Source organism: Leguminivora glycinivorella, chromosome 25 (assembly GCF_023078275.1).
Source record: "Leguminivora glycinivorella isolate SPB_JAAS2020 chromosome 25, LegGlyc_1.1, whole genome shotgun sequence".
NCBI classification, from domain to species: domain Eukaryota; kingdom Metazoa; phylum Arthropoda; class Insecta; order Lepidoptera; family Tortricidae; genus Leguminivora; species Leguminivora glycinivorella.
In genome coordinates this window covers 1003096-1024336 of record NC_062995.1, presented here as the reverse complement: position 1 = coordinate 1024336, position 21241 = coordinate 1003096, and the positions used below count along the sequence as shown (strand labels likewise).

The 21241-nt window shown below is 39.4% G+C and overlaps 1 protein-coding gene across 1 annotated transcript; it reads left to right on the top strand.

Annotated features, from left to right (window-relative positions):
- Positions 1-73: 73 nt before the first annotated feature.
- On the top strand, positions 74-20660 carry LOC125239486 (zinc finger protein 62 homolog). Its single transcript, XM_048147100.1, has 14 exons — positions 74-350; positions 870-1010; positions 1493-1709; positions 2909-3032; positions 3118-3252; positions 5022-5127; positions 7490-7699; positions 10124-10239; positions 10645-10755; positions 13000-13129; positions 13905-13978; positions 15025-15136; positions 18148-18255; positions 20334-20660. The coding sequence occupies exons 1-14, from the start codon at positions 201-203 to the stop codon at positions 20505-20507; spliced, it is 1908 nt and encodes a 635-aa protein (XP_048003057.1). The 5' UTR covers positions 74-200; the 3' UTR covers positions 20508-20660.
- Positions 20661-21241: the final 581 nt, after the last annotated feature.

Sequence of the window (21241 nt, the reverse complement as noted above, 5' to 3'; positions counted from 1 at the left end):
TACATTTTCAGCAATGCAGCTGATAAAAAAATAAAATGTATATGGCAACATCGTGTAAAGCAGCCATTTTGTGGTGTCCCAGTATAGTTGCGTGGTCTTCTTAATTTTCGTCTATTTTACATGGAAGTATTACTTTTTGTTATGATTTGAAATGTAATCTTGTATATTTAATTTGAAAAGTTTGTTTACAAACTATAACTATGTCCGTGATGGAGCAAGAGGTGGAAACCGGATACAAAGTCGTTTGCTGTACCTGTTTGAGCACAGATCGGAATTTAATATCCATAAATGGCTTAGCTCCGGTGTATCAGATATTTCGCCTGCTTATGTACGATTTTGCGGGAGACAGGGTAAGTTTTCAAAAGTTTTACACGGTTAAAGTTTACTGTATTACGTAAAGTAACATTATACATAATTATATAGTTAAAGTTCTTCTTTTATTTATGTACGCAGGGATTATTGAGGCTACTTACAAATACATTAAGAGGTACTAAAATTTCTCTAGATTATCCACTGAAGATCTCCTGGTACCATTAGACGACCGGTATGGCCTAGCGCGTAGTGACCCTGCCTGCTACACCCCGGGCTCGGGTTCGAATCCCGGTAAGGGCATTTATTTGTGTGATGAGCACAGATATTTGTTCCCGAGTCATGGATGTTTTCTATGTAATAAGTATTTGTATATTATATATGTCGTTGTCTGAGTACCTTCAACACAAACCTTCTTGAGCTAACTGTAGGATTCAGTCAATCTGTGTAAAAATGTCCTATAATATTTATTTATTAGAACTGTTTAAAAATTAACTTCACCACACCAACTGGTACACGTAAATGTAAACGATTAATATATTAATTATGTAATGTTCTAGTTTGATAACAGTCTGTCCACAATGGAACAGATAATCTGCTGGGAGTGCCTGGCGATGATGAAAAAGTTCATCAGATTCAAGCGCCAGGTGCATAGCGCACAGGAGCATATCCGAGTGCTTGCACTGAGCGGCTCTCAAGAGGTAACTATAGTAGTTGTGTGTCCTAGGCCATCCTAGAAGTGCGTAGGGCCTCCACAAGATCCTTCCACGCCTAAGTCTCGTTCCAGCTCAGAATTTTATATTGTTGCAATTAAATATCACCTACAAAAAATGCTGTGGACGGACTATCTAGATGTTTTGACTGAGTTTGGGATGGATCTTATATGTATATTATTATAGGATCACATGTATATATCACAATTTCGTTTTCTTTCAACCCCTTTTTTGCCAAGAGTGGCACTGAAACTTGAGTAGTTTCATGTGCTCTGCCTACCCCTCAGGATTGTATGTATGTATGTATGTATGTATTATAGGATCTTGGAAAATAGAAACAAATCCTTTTTTTACTAATTATTGCATTAACTTGTGCAATGCATTATTTTGTAAAGTAAATCTTAATGAAGACTTGAAGTAAATCACACACACATTTAAAACTATTTAAAGTTTTCTTTAATATTTCACAGACCATGGACCACACATACATGTCCCAATCGCTCTCAAGCCTAGAAATAACCACAAAAACTGAGTACGACAGTATATTCTTTGACTACACGACCCGGGACGAGTGGCCACAGTACATAGCCGTCAGCTCAGCGCAGAATGTGAAGCATGAGCAGTACGATGTGGCACAGGCGGTCAGAGAGAACATCCACTTGGAGATGGACGGACATATGCTGGAAGGTAATGTATCCTAGCCATAAAATTTAAATTTTGAAAAAGCCCCCGAGTGGACCGTTTTCTATCAGACATGGCTAAGAACACTCCCGACTAATTCAACTTCCAAACAAAAAAAATGAATTGGTTCATCCATTCCCGGAGCGACGATGCTACCCACTCAGTTGCTTTTGGTAGCTCTAGTTACCAGCTGTCACCTTTATTTTACTTGACAATAGAGGCCATTGAAAATTTTAGAGCAATTGAGTGGAGACACATAAGTCAAACTATAACACCCCATCGTTTTTGCTTCAGGGGTTAAAAATGGTTTTAACCAGCATTGTGATACAGCGAGGAAATGTCGCCGGCATCCTTGTAGTAATGCCTCAGGGGCGTATTTTAGATATAATAGCCTTTAAGTTTTATAATTAGTTTTAGTTTCTATATTTGTACATTGCAATACAAGGCGACTATGGGACATCGGTTAAATTGTGGCGTAGGCGAGAGGCTGGCAACCTGTCACTGCAATGTCACAGTTTCGTTTCCTTTCAACCCCTTATATTATTAAAAGCCAAAGCAAAAAAAAAACCCCTTATATGCCAAGAGTAGCACTGAAGCTTAAGTAGTTTCATGTGCTCTGCCTACCCCTTTATGGGATACAGGCGTGATCGTATGTATGTATGTAATACAAGTGCCGAAAGAAGGATGGAAGCGAGTGGCAATAAACGAAGCAACGGAGCGCACGCTGTTCCGTCATCGTCCAAATCAATTGTTTAGTTTTAATACTTCTATTGTTTGTAATGTTTTTTTAATGTTCTTATTTACTGTTTCTAACCCCCGCCGCAAAAACGACGGGGTGTTATAAGTTTGACGTGTCTTTCTGTCTGTCTGTCTGTCTGTCTGTCTGTCTGTCTGTCTATCTATCTGTCTGTCTGTTTGTCTGTCTGTCTGTCCGTGTGTGTATCTGTCGGTGGCCTCAGCTCCCGAGCGGATGAACCGATTTCGATTTAGTTTTTTTTTGTTTGAAAGCTGAGTTAGTCGGGAGTGTTCTTAGCCATGTTTCATGAAAATCGGTCCACTATGTCACTGTCGGGGGTATTTTCAATATTTAAATTTTGTGATTGTTGATGATTTATCTGTAATGTCATTGAAATATGTTCTCAAATAAATAAATAAATAAAATTAACACGATTAATAATGTCTAATTTGAGTAATTTATTTTTCAGTGCCGGAGATAGTCCTAGAGAACGCGGTGACGGGAGTAATGTCTCACATTGTGGTGGGCACCGACGACATCTCCAGAATCGAGACGTATCGCATGAAAGGGGAACTTGAAGAACTAAACATAGAGTGAGTTTATAGCTCAGAGCATATACAATACCAAAGAGGATCGAGTATTATAGAGAGTTATCTATTTATATTATTTATTTTTCAGAACGATCGCATCGCCGCCGAAGATCGAAGCAGTGATAATATCAAAACCACCCAAATTGAAGGAGGAAAAAACTCCAGCGTCAAAGTTGAAATACTTCACAGAGTTCATGACTGAGGATGAAATGCTCGCTTCAAGGTCAGTTACAATTGTTATATATTCTTTATATTTGATGTACCTTTTATTCCAATTTTATTTTATTATTTTTGTTTTAGTCTCTTTTATATTTTTATGGGCTTTCCTATAAACTGTTGTACTATGTGCTATATTTGTCTACCATTCTTCATCACATTTCACCTACTCAAAGGTTAGCTGGAAGAAATCCCTTAAAGGGATAAGTTCGCCTTTGTACTGTCTATCCTGTGTCATATTTGTGTTTTGTGTTTTGTACAATAAAGAGTTTATACATACATACATACATACATACAATTAACGACCGGTCCTAGCGCGTAGTGACCCTGCCTGCTGAGCTGCGGTCCTGGGTTCAAATCCCGGCAAGGGCATTTGTGTCGCTTAACTTCAATACTGGGTAAATCCATTCCGCTATAAGGTAAAACAACAGTAATAATTTATTTCGCTATTTTTCATGGATGATGAACCTTGAAACTAAACAGATTTTGTAAAAATGTTATTTTCCCCTCACTAGCTCGGAAACACGTGTTTTGTCCTTTAATACCAGCGGGTAAAAACGCATTTTATCCACTAGTGGGTAAAGTAATTTGACCTTGAATAAGGTCAAATTAACTGCTTTGAAATTGATAAAAGTAGGTGAATCTAGTAATAAAGATGATTTACCACCTGTGGAACTACTGGAAGCAGTGATAAACGCATTTTTTGCGTTGTAGTTTCCTCGCTATATAGTAGGGGGAAATTAGCTAAAATTACGGCATAATTAATGGAAGGTTTTTTTTAATTGAAATATGTACGTTATAGACTGAAGTTATTTTTCATCAACCCTCCCCACTCCTCCCCCCTCTGCGTCACCTCTCTACCCTCCCTTAAAGTGCCGAAAATGCGGTTTTTCTCGATTTCTGACAAAACCGTTGAAGATACAGAAAAAGCGCGTAGGAACGAAGTAATCCTTAATAAATTTACTACAAATCATTTATTAACACTTTGGTTCTAGCACTTATAGTTTTCGCGTGATCCGTCACGAAAGTTGGTCCTTTGCTGCAATTTTCTTTAATGAATGTTAAGTTTTCGCCCAAAATGCTTACGAAATCGTCGAAATTTGTCTGATATGACTAAAATATTGTAACCCATGACTAAAATAAAATTAAGGGGGAAAAATCACTACCATGGGTGGAATTTCCAATATGTCTTGGAATTCCAGTAACTATTTAAGACGTAATATTTTCACGGTAGTAGTCGCTAGGAGTACCATTGATCCATATAGTATATCGATGACTGGGGATGAGCTTTTGGTAGCTGTTGGTAGAGTACTGGAGTTTCAATCCAGAAGCCGTGAGTTCAAGTTCCACCCATGGTAGTGATTTTTCCCCCTGAAATTCATTTTCAGTTTATAATATTTTAGTAATATCAAACAGATTTCGTAAGCAATTTGGGAGAAAACTTAACATTCACTAAAGAAAATTGCAGCAAAGGACCAACTTTCGTGATGGATCACGCGAAAACTGTAAGTGCTAGAACCAAAGTGTTAATGAATGATTTGTAGTAAATTTATTAAGGATTACTTTGTTCCTACACGCTTTTTCTGTATCTTCAACGGTTTTGTCAGAAATCACGAAAAACCACATTTTCGGCTATTTAAGGGGGGAAGAGGGGTGACGCAGAGGGGGGAGAGATGGGGAGGGTTGATAAAAAATAACTTCGGCCTATAATGTACATATCCCAACCAAAAAAATCTTCCATTAATTATGCCAACATTTTCATACATAACTTTCCAGAAGCAACGGGCTAATAGTAAGCTCGGTGTATAAATGCGAACTGTGCATCATCGGGTTCTACACGCAACAACAGGTGGAGGACCACTTCGTCTCCGACCACAGGGCTGTAAGTACAATCCATACTAATATTATGAATGGGAAAGTGTGTCTGTTTGTTTGTCCGTCTTTCACGGCAAAACTGAGCGATGAATTGACGTGATTTTTTAAGTGGAGATAGTTGAAGGGATGGAAAGTGCCATAGGCTACTTTTTGTCTCTTTCTAACGCGAGCGAAGTCGCGGGAAAAATTTATTCACTCATTGATTAGTTTTACTTACATCATAAGCATGTTCTTAGTTCGTAAGTTTTTCTAACACAATTTATATTGTTCAAGAAATAAAGAAAATGAAATGAAAAACTAGTCTGACTATAAACATACGTATAAAACTAGTAACATACTACGCGGACGTCCGCGACCGATCAGTGTGCACGGTCTTCGGGACGTGACTTCGGCTGACCAAAACATCCAGCGAGCCAGATTTAGATCGGACGTCCGTGCGCTCAAGGTCACGTCCACGACCGACGACCTATAGTTTGCACGGTTAAGTGTATATTCATTGTCTAGATCCGCGTCCGCGGTCGCGCGACGGTGGACGACGTAATATGTTATTAGAAAAATCAATAAATATTGGGGACACCTTACACAAATCAACTTAGCCCCAAACTAAGCAAAGCTTGTACTATGGGTGCTAAGCGACGATATACATACTTAAATAGGTAAATACAAACTTATGTACATAGAAAACATCCATGATTCAGGTGCAATTATCTGTGCTCATCACACAAATAAATGCTCTTACCGGGATTTGAACCCAGGACTGTGGCTTAGCAGGCAGGGTCACTACCAACTGAGCCAGACCGGTCGTCAAAATGCAGCAAACTTGAAAAATGTAGGACTCACCGGCCAATTGTCTTCATGAAACGCGTGCCTTCCTAAACCTTGACGTTGGCGGAATCATAGACGAGAATTTATTGAAAATGTAGGTGCGAAGTTAAGACCCATAGAAAATTAGAATTTCGCGCCTTTTTTAGTGCCAAGATTTGGCTGACTGTCTATAGGCGCAGTATAATAATGGCCACTCCCGCTCCCCGCTGAAAGTGCCGCCCACCCCCTCCCGGCTACCTCACAGTTACCGTCTGTCAAAAACACGAACAGTCGACCTGTCATATGTCACTCATACAAGCATGGTACGCGTACACCTACACGAGCTTAGACTGTGTGCTAGGAACGCGCCTCTTTCATATATTTGATCGCCAGTGTCCGAGGTGTGCTATAGGTATGTCTAAATATATAAGTAGTTCTGCAGTCTTCTCACGGCAAGGGTTTTATGTAAATCAGTTTTAAATACGCTAGTTTCCTACTAGTCAAATCAGATTTGCTAATATGAAATAACTGAGCATTTTTTTTTTTTTTTTAATTTTTTTAGGGAATTTTAGGTCAATTGTACTCAGAATCACGAGTACTTTTAATCTCACTGGGAGAAAAAGTGTCCCAGAATTTCCATACGTTTTTGTTACTTTCCTCTTTTGTTACCCCCACACAACATGTACGGAAAATGGTAAAAAAATAAGAAAAAATCGTATGGGACAATTTTTTTAACTACTAGGATTGAAAAATCTAGTGATTCTGAGTAGAAATAGCATGATTTTTTTTCTAAAATATCACAGTAGAAAAAATGTTTTATTTTAAGGCTCATACAGACACACACACACACACACACACACACACACAGACAGACAGACAGACACGTCAAACTTATACACATACATACATATAATCACGCCTGTATCCCATAAAGGGGTAGGCTGAGCACATGAACTACTAAGTTTCAGTGCCACTCTTGGCAAATAAGGGGTTGAAAGAAAACGAAACTGTGACATTGCAGTGACGCAAATAAATGACTTATGACTTATGACTTATGACTTATGACTATGACAGGTCGCCAGCCTCTCGCCTAATACGCCACAATTTAACCCATATCCCATAGTCGCCTTCTACGACACCCACGGGAAGAAAGGGGGCACACAAGGTTTAATACCCATAGAAAATTTGAATTTCGTGCCTTTTTTTAGTGCCAAGATTTGGCTGACCGTTTTATAAGTCTAAATATAGTTCTGCAGTCTTCTCACGGCAAGGGTTTTATGAAAAACCAGTTAATTTTCAATCAGTTAATAGTCAGTTAATCAATAGGCTAGTTTCCTACTAGTCAAATCAGCTTCTTATTAAGAAGTGTCAAAAATCTCAAAATGAATTGCTTCTTTCATATTAATGCAAAAAGGAAATTCGTAACTCGTGTCGATTTAAAACACTCCCTTCGGTCGTGTTTTAATTTATCGCCACTCGTTTCGAACTTCCTTTTTTACGCACTTGTATCGTAATGTACTATTATTTTAAGTATAGGAAACTAGCCTATTCTGTATTTTTCGCAGAAACCCGGCTACTCCCCCTGCAAAGTCTGCTACAAGTATGTCGAAGACTCGAAGCTACAGCCCCACGTGGAGACGCACTACCTGCGGCATATCTGCAAGCTGTGCGGGCACTCGGCGCGCCTGCTGGCCGCCATGTTGGCGCATCAGGACGCGCACGTCGCTAAGCCTGCGCCTGCGCAGCTGCTCATCGGGGGCACTGAACAGAGGAAGGTAAGACAAGTACTAGTGACAGACAGACAGACGGACTGACTGACAGAAAGACAGACGGACTGACTGACAGACAGACAGACGGATGGACAAACAAACACACAGATAGATAGACGGACTGACTGACGGATAGATAGACGGACAGACTGACGGATAGACAGACACACAGATGGATGGACAGACAAACACACAGACAGACAGATGCATGGACAGAAAGACAGACGGATGAACAGACAAACAAACGTATGGATAGACAGCAACGTATGGCGCATCAGGACGCGCATGTCGCTAAACCTGCGCCTGCGCAGCTGCTCATCGGGGGCACTGAGCAGAGGAAGGTAAGACAACTACTCGAGATATTTAGTAATGTGACAGACAGACGGATGGACAAACAAACACACAGACAGACAGACGGATGGACAGACAAACACACAGACAGATGCATGAACAGACAGACAGACAAACGTATGGATAGACAGACACACAGACAGACAGACGGACGGACGGCCGGACAGATAGAAAGACAGACAAACAGACAGACGGCTGGACAGACAAACACACAGACAGACAGATGCATGAACAGACAGACAGACGGATGAACAGACAGACTAACGTATGGATAAACAGACACACAGACAGAGAGACGAATGGACAGACAGACAAACAGACAGACGGACGGACGGCCGGACAGATAGACAGACAGATAGAAAGACAGAAAGACGGTCGGATGGACGGACGGACAGCGTCGCCCCAATAAGGGTCCTTTTTGTAACTTTTTGGTACGAAACCCTAAAAATACAGTAAATATGGCGCTATATTATTGCACTCGTGTGGTAATAAGCACATTACGCAACTATGACAATGGCAGTGAATACTTAGAGTAAACAGTTTGAGGCATTTTCACGCAAAAGGTACCACATTGTAGCTTTTTTTTTAATACTACGTCGGTGGCAAACAAGCATACGGCCCGCCTGATGGAAAGTGGTCACCGTAACCTATGGACGCCTGCAACTCAAGGAGTGTCACATGCGCGTTGCCACCCCATTAGAAACTTTTACACTCCCTTTTGCTTATGCGAAATAGGAGCATTTGGTGTTCTCAAGCAAAAGATATACATTTAAACAATAATAATAAAACAAAAATGAAAAAGTAATATTTTTTTACGTAAAATAATAAACTAATTTAAAAACAATGCTTTATAAAATTAATTAAAAATTTAAAGAAGAAAACTGAAAAAATTAAAATTGATAAATACGTATTTGTATAAGCAAATAAATATATAAATAAATATATAAATATATATATTTCATTTTGTTTAGTTTAAAAGTAGACTATAAAACCCAAGTACAGAAATCATATTAAAATAGCACGATATGTCCCGAAAAGATTATACATCCTGTTTTTATTGAATTCCGTTAACTTTAAGAGAAGGTTCTTTAGATCAAATACAATTAATTTCTCTAAGAAACTAGCGTCTTGACTCTTACAGTTATCGAGTTATTAAAAAAAATAAAGATAATTACTGAACACGTGTGTGACAGCCTTTACCAATTCCTAATGTTATTTGTTTCGACATGTGATATACAGGGTGGTTCCTGATAATGAACCTAACTACGTGTCGAATTTAACGGAAAACAAAAAAAAAACACGTTGTATTTCTAAATTATTTGAACCCAATATCATAAGTATTTAATGTTAAATGTGTTTATTTTTTATGCTTTTATGTATTTTTAGTTACTCAGTGCTTTGGTTTTTACTGTCATATTGTGTAACGTATCGTCACTACTTTAAAAAAAACTTGTATCTTCGTCTGTCAATGAAAAGAAAATTGTAGTAAGTATGTATGGGATGCATATAGACTTACTGCGTTTTAACTTTGAGGAGCAGCGTGAGATACGAGATTTTTAACCCCCGACGCAAAAACGACGGGGTGTTATAAGTTTGACGTGTCTGTCTGTCTGTCTGTCTGTCTGTGTGTGTCTGTCTGTGGCATCGTAGCTCCCGAACGGATGAACCGATTTAGATTTAGTTTTTTTTGTCTAAAAGCTGAGTTAGTCGGGAGTGTTCTTAGCCATGTTTCATGAAAATCGGTCCACTATGTCGCAGTCGGGGGGTTTTTTCAAAATTTTAATTTTGTGGTTAGGTTATTTAAAAGTAGTGACGATATTTGAAATAATAACCTAACCACAAAATTAAAATTTTGGAAAAACCCCCGACCGCGACATAGCGGACCGATTTTCATGAAACATGGCTAAGAACACTCCCGACTAACTCAGCTTTCAGACAAAAAAAAAAATCAAAATCGGTTCATCCGTTCGAGAGCTACGATGCCACAGACAGACACACACACAGACAGACAGACACGTCAAACTTCTAACACCCCGTCGTTTTTGCGTCGGGGGTTAATAAATAAATAATTTGTTACAGAGCCGTAAGAAAAAGGAACCCCCATCGAACCCCCCCAAACCCGGTGATCTACGCAAACTGCTCTCCAAGACTACTATAGAAGGCTACCAGTGCCTCGAGTGTGACATGTTCTTCAAGTAAGTACAAATCAAATATTTAAAGATTAATAAGAACGCGATTAATTAACATTATTTTTACCTTTTTTTCCCCAACGTTTCGGCCAGGTTGCACTGGCCGTGGTCGCGGAAGACTGACGTCCCAGCAAAGTGTCACCGGAGATGTAAACAACACAGAACTACCCGATATTCATATAAAACCCGGCAACCTTCAAATCAAGAGTGAACAGGCATCTTCTGGGCGAGCTCACTCCATCGTAGGGCACGTCTTTGCCTTTGGCTAGTCTGTGGTCAAGAGTAAGCCCATTTATAACTAAAAAAAAAAAAGATACAAGTAAATCTCGCCTTAATGGTAACCGACAAATTGGGACGTTTTACTAGACACACTCACACAGGTCCTGAATTATTTTTTATTGTTTGTTGTAGGAACTCCCGCGCTCGCAAGAACCACGTGGCCCGCTTCCACAGAGAAGGCTTACAGTGCGACCATTGTAAGAAACGCTTCGTCAACCGAACCACGCTGGCTACACATTTGAGGTATTGTACTGACTACAGACTGGAAAATAAGAGTAGAAACTAATGGGGGCGCCACCGTCTATGAGTATGTAAACCGTTTTGAATGTGGCAACTATTGAGTCACTTTAGTATGAGAACAGTGATAAATATAAATAAATAAATATTGGGGACACCTTACAGAGAACAACTTTTGTGTGATGAGCACAGATATTTGTTCCTGAGTCATGGATGTATTCTATATATATAAGTATGTATTTATCTATTTAAGTATGTATATCGTCGCTTAGCACCCATAGTACGAGCTTTGCTTAGTTTGGAGCTAAGTTGATCTGTGTAAGGTGTCCTCAATATTTATTTATTTATATCTTTCTCGCTCTCAAGTGAAAAAAAATCAACTTTTATTTAGTTTGTTACCTGCTTTACACTTAAAATCGACGTATTCGGTCATAATCAATGTACCACTCGCTACGCTCGCGGTTCAATATTGGAATCCTTTGCTTGCTAGTGTATCAATATTGCCCCCTTGTAACACTAATATAACCCGGCAACCATAGCTGGGCATTAACTCGATAATCCGTTAATCGTTAATTAACGAAGTTAACATTTTGGTTAACGGATTAACTTTAAAAAATGTTAACAGATTCGTTAACTTCCGTTACATTTCTTTATTTTCGAGTCCGTTGATAACTGATGCAACTAGCTACAGTAAAATTATTTTTTATCACGACTAACGGATTATCGATTAACTTTAACTTTCGTTAAATTTGTTGAAATGTATCGCTTTAACGAGTAACGAAGTTAACTATTTGATTAACTGTGCCCAGCTATGCCGGCAACCTTCAAATCAAGGGTGAACAGGCATCTTCTGGGTGAGCTCACTCCATCGTAGGCCACGTCTTTGCCTTTGGCTAGTCTGTGGCCAAGATTAAGCTCATTTATAATAATAAAATAACGGCCAAGAGCGTGTCGGGCCACGCTCAGTGTAGGGTTCCGTAGTTTTCCGTATTTTTCTCAAAAACTATTCAACCTATCAAGTTCAAAATAATTTTCCTAGAAAGTATTTATAAAGTTCTACTTTTGTGATTTTTTTCATATTTTTGAAACATGTGGTTCAAAAGTTAGAGGGACACACACTTTTTTTTCCTTTAGGAGCGATTATTTCCGAAAATATTAATATTATTAAAAAACGATTTTAGTAAACCCTTATTCATTTTTAAATACCTATCCAACAATATATCACACGTTGGGGTTGGAATGAAAAAAAAAACAGTCCCCACTTTACATGTAGGGGGGGGGGGGGGGTACCCTAATAAAACATTTTTTCCATTTTTTATTTTTGCACTTTATTGGCGTGATTGATATACATATTGGTACCAAATTTCAGCTTTCTAGTGCTAACGGTTACTGAGATTATCCGCGGACGGACGGACGGACGGACGGACAGACAGACATGGCGAAACTATAAGGGTTCCTAGTTGACTACGGAACTCTAAAAACGACGTATACGGTCATAATCAATGTAATGTAAATTCAATATTGGAATCCTTCGCTTGCTAGTGTATCAATATTGCCCGCTTGTAAAACTGATATAACACGGCGACCTTCAAATCAAGGGTGAACAGTAGGGATGTACCGACTATTGATTTGGCCGACTAGGCCGACTACCGACTAGTCGGCGCTTGGGTAGCCGATTAGTCGGCCGACTAGTCGGCTAGTCGGCCAGAACATAGTTGCGACTAAATTCATCAGAATTTTTAAATTACATTTCTGGTACCTGTAAACCTGTTTTTTACAGGTTCAATTTTTCAAAGGTCTATGAGAATATTTACACATTTTCCATTTTTAACAACCGGTTTGGCTTAGTGGGTAGGGTAGTCATCCTGCCTATGAAACCCGGTAGTCCTAGGTAGGATATTTATTTCTGTGATGATCACAGATATTTGTTCTTTTGACTAACAAAGCTATAACGAATCGGTACATAATATAATTATATCAGCTGTTAATTTATTTTTGTACTGTTATTCTGTGACTTATAAAGTGCCGACTAATCGGCCTGTTTTGCCGACTAGTCGCCGACTAATCGCCGACTACAAATGTGGCCGGATAGTCGGTTTTCCCGGCTAGTCGGTACATCCCTAGTGAACAGGCATCTTCTGGGTGAGCTCACTCCATCGTAGGCCACGTCTTTGCCTTTGGCTAGTCTGTGGCCAAGAGTAAGCCCATTTATAATAATAAAATATAACTATTTACATATTTATTATACAGACTGCACGAAGGCCCGCTCCCAAAAGAAGAATGCCCGATCTGTCACAAGATGGTGCGCGTTATACAACTCAAATACCACATACAACGGCACGAGAACAAGAGCAGATACGAGTGTGTCGACTGCAAGAAGGTAATGAACACATAACATACATACATACAATCACTCCTGTATCCCATAAAGGGGTAGGCAGAACACATGAAACTACTAAAGCTTCAGTGCCACTCTTGCCAAATAAGGGGTTGAAAGAAAACGAAACTGTGACATTGCAGTGACAGGTTGCCAGCCTACGCCACAATTAATAATATTACAAATGGGAAAGTGTGTGTGTCTGTTAGTTTGTTCGTCTTTCACGGCAAAACGGAGCGACGAATTGACGTGATTTTTTAAGTGGAGATAGTTGAAAGGATAGAGAGTGACATAGGCTACTTTTTGTCTCTTTCTAACGCGAGCGAAGCCGCGGGAAAATGCTAGTAATACCTCCAAAGCGACAAAAAGTAGCCTATGTCACTCTCTATCCCTTCAACTATCTCCACTTAAAAAATCACGTCAATCCGTCGCTCCGTTTTGCCGTGAAAGACGGACAAACAAACAGACACACACATTCCCATTTGTAATATTAATACTAAGTATGGTCACACCTCGGACACTGGCGATCAAATATATGAAAGAGGCGCGTTCCTAGCACACAGTCTAAGCTCGTGTAGGTGAATGCGTACTATGCTTGTATGGGTGAAATATGACAGGTCGACTGTTCGCGTTTTGACAGGCGGTAACTGTGAGGTAACCGAGAGGGGGTGGGCGGCACTTTCAGCGGGGAGCGGGAGTGGCCATACTGTACGATAGTACTCTTTATTATACTGTGGTATGGTTGGTCGTGTAAATTTATTATATAACATGATTGCAGATATTTTCTCACCTGGCGACATATCAAGCCCACTTGAAGTACTCTAGAGCTCACGCCTCCGATCAAGTCTTCAAGTAAGTACTTATTTATTTATAATAATAAATAAATATTATAGGACATCCTTAGGCCGTTTTCACATTATCCGATCCGATATCGGATGTCGGAAGGATTTCAATAGAAAAAATCCAAGATGGCGCCTGTAATGTATGGGATATCGGTCCGACATCCGATATCGGATCGGATAATGTGAAAACGCACTTACACAGATTGATTGAGTCCCACGGTAAGCTCAACAAGGCTTGTGTTGCAGGTACTCAGACAACGATATACATAATATATATACAAATAAATAAATAAATAAATATTTTATAGGACATTCTTACACAGATTGACTGAGTCCCACGGTAAGCTCAAGAAGGCTTGTGTTGTGGGTACTCAGACAACGATATATATAATATTCAAATACTTAAATACATAGAAAACATCCATGACTCACGCACACACACGCATCCGAACGCTCTGGCTGAGGAATGAGCTCCCTGTCGAGGTATTCCTGATGAACTACAGTATGGGGTCCTTCAAAAAAGGAGTGTACAAGTTTCTAATGGGTCGGCAACGCGCACGTGACACCTTTTGAGTTGCGGGCGTCCACAGGTTACGGTGACCGCTTTCCATCAGGCGGGCCGTATACCTGTTTGCCACCGACGTGGTATAAAAAAAAATGATCAGGAACAAATATCTGTGTTCATCACACAAATAAATGCCCTTACCAGGATTCGAACCCGGGACCGCGGCATAGCAGGCAGGGTCACTACCGACTAGGCCAGACCGGTCGTCATTTATTTAAACTTTATTCGTATGTTTCTTAGAAATAAACAGATTCTTTTCTGCCTGCTAAGCCGCGGTCCTGGGTTCGAATCCCGGTAAGGGCATTTATTTGTGTGATGAGCACAGATATTTGTTCCTGAGTCATGGATGTGTTCTATGTATATAAGTATGTATTTATCTATTTAAGTATGTATATCGTCACTTAGCACCCATAGTACAAGCTTTGCTTAGTTTGGGGCTAAGTTGATCTGTGTAAGGTGTCCCCAATATTTTTTTTTTATTCCTTTTGCAGATTCCCGTGTCCCATGTGCAATAAAGGGTACCCGACCAAAGAGGCGATGCAGGACCACTTCAACTACCAGCACCTCGGCAAGACCGCTCACAAGTGCCCTGTCTGCGATAAGGTAATACCAAAGACATACATATCCTGGCAGGGTCGCCATGTAATATTAAAATATGATGTTACTGTTGAGGATGGGCAGCGCCACGGGATAAGGTGTTGTCAAATGATTGACACGAGTAGTAGGTAAAGTAATGAATCCAATCAATCCCTTTTATTGTGTAAAGGTATGCCTATATACATGTTTGGGTTGTCGCTGACTAAGCAATATGCGTTATGTCGCAGTAAACCATTGTGTTACTGCTAAACACGTAAAGTGGCTAATATGCCATTACACTTCGTATATACAGATAAAGTATAAGAAAATAAACCGGCCAAGAGCGTGTCGGGCCACGCTCAGTGTAGGGTTCCGTAGTTTTCCGTATTTTTCTCAAAAACTACAAAACCTATCAAGTTCAAAACAATTTTCCTAGAAAGTATTTATAAAGTTCTACTTTTGTGATTTTTTTCATATTTTTTAAACATATGGTTCAAAAGTTAGAGGGGGGGACGCACTTTTTTTTCTTTTAGGAGCGATTATTTCCGAAAATATTAATATTATCAAAAAACGAGTTAAGTAAACCCTTATTCATTTTTTAATACCTATCCAACAATATATCACACGTTGGGGTTGGAATGAAAAAAAATATCAGCCCCCACTTTACACGTAGGGGGGGGGGGGGGGGGGGGGGGTACCATAATAAAACATTTTTTCCATTTTTTATTTTTGCACTTTGTTGGCGTGATTGATATACATATTGGTACCAAATTTCAGCTTTCTAGTGCTAACGGTCACTGAGATTATCCGCGGACGGACGGACGGACGGACGGACGGACAGACAGACATGGCGAAACTATAAGGGTTCCTAGTTGACTACGGAACCCTAAAAAGGTACGGTGGCCTAGATGGCGTTACACCTTTGGGGTACGCTCAGCTGGATGGCGCTAATATTAATATTTTAAATTTTAACACATATCAAGCTAAGAATATGGGCCAAATTGTCAAAACTGAGGTTCAAAAGTTTTAAGCCTGTGTCAAGAGATGGCAGTCTATGCACTGTGATTACACATTTTACTTCGACAGTAACTCTCTATAATACTCGATCCTCTTTGGTAAATACCCATACATACAACAACAAGAAAAAACCGGTTCACTATTGTCTTAGAGAAATTTATGTCGCATAAATTTTAGTCGTTTAATGAGTTCTTGTTCTCGCTTTTCGGTTAAGGAAAACATCGTGAGGAAACCGGACTAATTCCAATAAGGTCTAGTTACCCTTCGGGTTGGAAGGTCAGATGGCAGTCGCTTTCGTAAAAACTAGCCACCGCCAAATCTTGGGATTAGTTGTCAAAGCGGACCCCAGGCTCCCATGAGCCCTGGCAAATGCCGGGATAACGCAAGGAGGATGAGGATGAAGTTCTTGGCAGAAGTTACATTTGGCATAAACACCTTGCGCAGAATATCTTCTGATATAAATCATTCAGCAGATTTTTATAATACCGAATTGTACGTTGGCATAATGTTGATGAGCATAATAGTCTTTTAATCGTATAGTACTTTCGCAGATAATATTTAGGCGGCATAAACTTGCAATTTGGTTTTTGATAGCGAGTCGGATGTGTTGGGGATGCAAGATACCTAACACTCCTCCTCGCTTCGCTCGTTGTCTTACTTAACAGGGGCTCTGAGACAGTATTTCCTTTTCGATAGCGTGTCATAATTCTGCTGTTGTAATACGATTATTCTTCTCTTCTTCCTAGGTTTCTCATGGCTGAGGGTCGCGACCACATGAGGTCGTTATTTTACGATTATTATAGTACATAAAATTATGCTAAATCAAAGGCGACCAAAGTAATGTTCTCTTAAACAATATTTTGCCAAATGTATCGTATTGGTAGTAATAATGCTAACTAAGTTTTCTGCGAAATTACCATTCGACCGAAAATGTTTCTGAGCAATTCCATACCAAAAATGTATAGAAATCAGAAATCTGGTAACAAAAAAGGAAGGTTTCATACAAACTACCTAGGACATTTTGGGAAACCCAGTGGATCTTGTTCAGCATCATGGACTCTATCAGCCTACCAATTTTTATCAAAATCAAAGACGTGATCCAAATGTACAAACTTTTCGGGAATTGCTCTTCTGCAAAACATGTTATGCGAAGTGTGTCTCTGATCAGAATTATTCTGCCAGATGAGGGTAACCCGCCTTTGGCTAGTCTGTGGCCAAGACTAAGTGCGTTTTCACATTATCCGATCCGATATCGGATGTCGGACCGATATCCCATACATTACAGGCGCCATCTTGGATTTTTTCAATGGAAATCCTTCCGACATCCGATATCGGATCGGATAATGTGAAAACGCACTTAGTCCGTACCCTACCAGGGGGGTTACCATGATGTACTAAAGACGTTCAGTTTAGGTTGAGAGAAAGGGACACAGCTATAGCAGTTACATAGCTCCGTCCCTCTCTCTCAACCTAAACTGAACGGCTTTAGCACGTCATGGTAACCCCCCAGGCCTACCATAAAAAGCCCTCGAAAAAGCAATGACAAAAAATTTTAATAACTTTTTAACCCCCGATGCCAAAACGACGGGGTGTTATAAGTTTGACGTGTCTGTCTGACTGTCTGTGTGTCTGTCTGTCTGTGGCATCGTAGCACCCGGGTGAGCCAATTTAGATTTAGTTTTTTTGTCTGAAAGCTGAGTTAGTCGGGAGTGTTCTTAGCCATGTTTCATGAAAATCGGTCTACTATGTCGCGGTTGGGTCGGGGTTTTTTTTCAAAATTTTAATTTTGTGGTTATTTCTTAGAATAGTGTGGTTTGTGGTGGTGTGTAATTGTGGTTGTGTCATATACTTGAAAATTTCGACCCTTGCCACCGTGACCGAATGGCCGAGTGGTTTGAGGCATCCGTCGCGATAACGGAGGACGCTGGTTCGAATCCAGCTTTGGACACTTGGAGGCCTTGGTCATTTTTTCTTTGTATATGACATTTATTTCAGTTTCAGTTTGTGGTTATTATTTGCAGCCTATAGCGTCCCGGGCAAACGTGGAAAAGCATATGATGCGAGTCCACGGCGAGAAAAAAGAGAAGCCGCGGAACCACGTCTGTCAGATATGCAGGAAGGCGTTCACTGTAAGTGTTTAAAATAAATATTTACAAATAAACTAAGTATTTAACCCCGCTCCTTAGCGTTTCTGGTGCAAAAGTACCCATAATACTTATGGCGTTACCTCTTTGGATGGTTATGGATAACTTTTGCACAAATATATATATTATTTAAAGGTAACATATCGTCACTACTTTTAAAAAAACTTGCATCTTCGTCTGTCAATGAAAAGAAAATTGTAGTAAGTATGTATGGAATGCATATACATAGACTTACTGCGTTTTAACTTTGAGGAGCAGCGTGAGATACGAGATTTTTTTTAAAGTAGTAACGATATAGGGATTGCAATCCAGCAGTATTTTCAATCCAGCTGGATTTTTGCTGGATCGGCGCCAACCCAGTGTAACAACGATGAAGCGAAGGTACTACAATAAGTAGGTACATAAATAATGCTATCGACCAGACATGGCCTGCTTTTTTGGCACAACATTTGGGCATTCACTAGTTCACATTGAAAATTACTAATTTACTTACTAGTACTTAGTTTAACTTACTTAATATTTATGAAAAAAACTAGCTTTTGCCCGCGGCTTCGCTCGCGTTAGAAAGAGACAAAAAGTAGCCTATGTCACTCTCCATCTCTTCAACTATCTCCACTTAAAAAAATACGTTAATTCGTCGCTCCGTTTTGCCGTAAAAGACGGACAAACAAACAGACACACACTCTTTCCCATTTATAATATTAGTATGGATAAACCTCTAACAGATCTATGTATAAATTATACGTAGACAAACATCAATCAATATGCTGATCTAAACATAAGTTGAAATTTAAAATAAATTTTGCGGTAACAGTAAATAATTAAATACTATAAACACATTATGAGATCAACTAGGGAACAAATCAAATTATTTTATTGAATATTTTCTGATTTGTTTTTTTTTTTTTAAGTAGTCACACTACTATATATAAATTATAAATTGAAATAGATATCATACACGAAAGAAAAAACGGCAAGGCCCACTGGTGGCCGAGCCGGGAATCGAACCCGGGTCTTCAGCTTACGCGGCTAACGTATTTACCACTAGCGCGCGTGTGGTCTAGTGGTAAATACGTTAGCCGCGTAAGCTGAAGACCCGGGTTCGATTCCCGGCTCGGCCACCAGTGGGCCTTGCCGTTTTTTCTTTCGTGTATGATATCTATTTCAATTTACATTATGAGATCTTCAGTAGTTATAATACAGAGCTTAAGGTTTTTTTTTTTAATAATAAGTAGTTTTTCGTAATAAGTAGTAATAACTCCTCCACATCCACTAAATTCCTCAATCATCTAAAAAAATATCTTATCGAACTGTGTCCATATAGTCTTAAAGAGTACTTTCAGCTTGTAAAATAAAATAAAATGTATTGCATGTTAGTTTTACTTTTGTAAACATTGTTTAAATAATGCTACACCAATCTCGTAAAATTGTATTGAAACTTATTAAACATGTACATGTACCATCTTATGTAAACATACAATTTATGGCAAATAAATGAAATGAAATGAACTCCAAAAAAAATTTAACATTTTAGTCTTCAAATGGGATCAGGGATACGCTGTTAATATTATTCGGTTTGCAGTACAATCTATTTTATATTTCTGTTCATAGATCACAATATTATTTTCCCCTCATTAGCTCGGAAACACGTGTTTTGTCCTTTAATACCAGCGGGTAAAAACGCATTTTATCCACTAGTGGGTAAAGTAATTTGACCTTGAATAAAGTCAAATTAACTGCTTTAAAATTAATAAAAGTAGGTGAATCTAGTAATAAAGATGATTTACCACCTGTGGGACTACTGGAAGCAGTGATAAACGCATTTTTTGCGTTGTAGTTTCCTCGCTATAGTGAGGGGAAAAGTTTTGTGTTACACTCGGGTGCAAATGTATTTTACTTCTCGTGTGTTAAAAAACTCGCAAGATCAAGATTCTATTCTCGAACCACTCGCTTCGCTCGTGGTTCAACAATAGAATCCTTTCACTTGCTCGTTATTCAATTCCACACTCGGCGTTAAAATACAACTTTGCCCCCTTGTATAACAAATAACTATTTATTTCCAGGACAAAAAAGCCCTGAACCAGCACGAAGTCATCCACTCGGGGGCTCGTCCGCTCACGTGCGACCTCTGCCAGCAGAGCTTCAAGCAAAAGGCTTCGCTATACACACACAGGAAACGGGTGCACAAGGTCTTCCCCGCTAAGAAACAGGTCGAATTCATGTCCAAAGACCAGTAAACTCCTCAATTACAGCCTGGTTATACACCATAAAATTAAAATCTTGAAAAAAAAAATACCCCCACATAGTAAATAACAATAATAAATAAATATTGGGGGACACCTTACACAGACCAACTTAGCCCCAAACTAAGCAAAGCTTGTACTATGGGCGCTAAGCGACGATATACATACTTAAATAGATAAATACATACTTATATACATAGAAAACATCCATGACTCAGGAACAAAATATCTGTGCTCATCACACAAATAAATGCTCCTACCGGGATTCGAACCCGAGACTGTGGCTCAGCAGGCAGGGTCACTACCGACTGAGCCAGACCGGTCGTCAAAAGACATAGTGGACCAATTTTCAAGGAACATGACCAAGAACACTCCCAATACAGTTTTCAAACAAAAAAAAACTAAATCTAAATCGGTCCATCCGTTCGGGAGCTACGATACCACAGACAAACACACACACAGACAGACATACACGTCAAACTTATAACACCCCGTCGTATTTGCGTGGGGGTTAAAAAGAGTGGAAAAGATACTGTATTTTTTTTATCATAGCAACACTTACTGTTTTCATACAAAAGTGAGTCAATAGTTGCCACATGCAAAACGGTTTGCATAGACGGTGGCGCCCCCATTATTTACTACTTTTTTTGCCAACCTGTATGAGATTAAAAAGTCGAATACAGCTTCCACAGGTTTTATTTCAAAGACACTATTCTACATTTTAATAA

Coding starts and splice junctions, on each gene's coding strand:
- LOC125239486 (XM_048147100.1), top strand. CDS start 201: ATGTCCGTGATGGAGCAAGAGGTGGAAACCGGATACAAAGTCGTTTGC. Junction 3,033..3,117: donor CTTGAAGAACTAAACATAGA/GTGAGTTTATAG, acceptor TTTATTTTTCAG/AACGATCGCATCGCCGCCGA. Junction 15,137..18,147: donor AGTGCCCTGTCTGCGATAAG/GTAATACCAAAG, acceptor TATTATTTGCAG/CCTATAGCGTCCCGGGCAAA.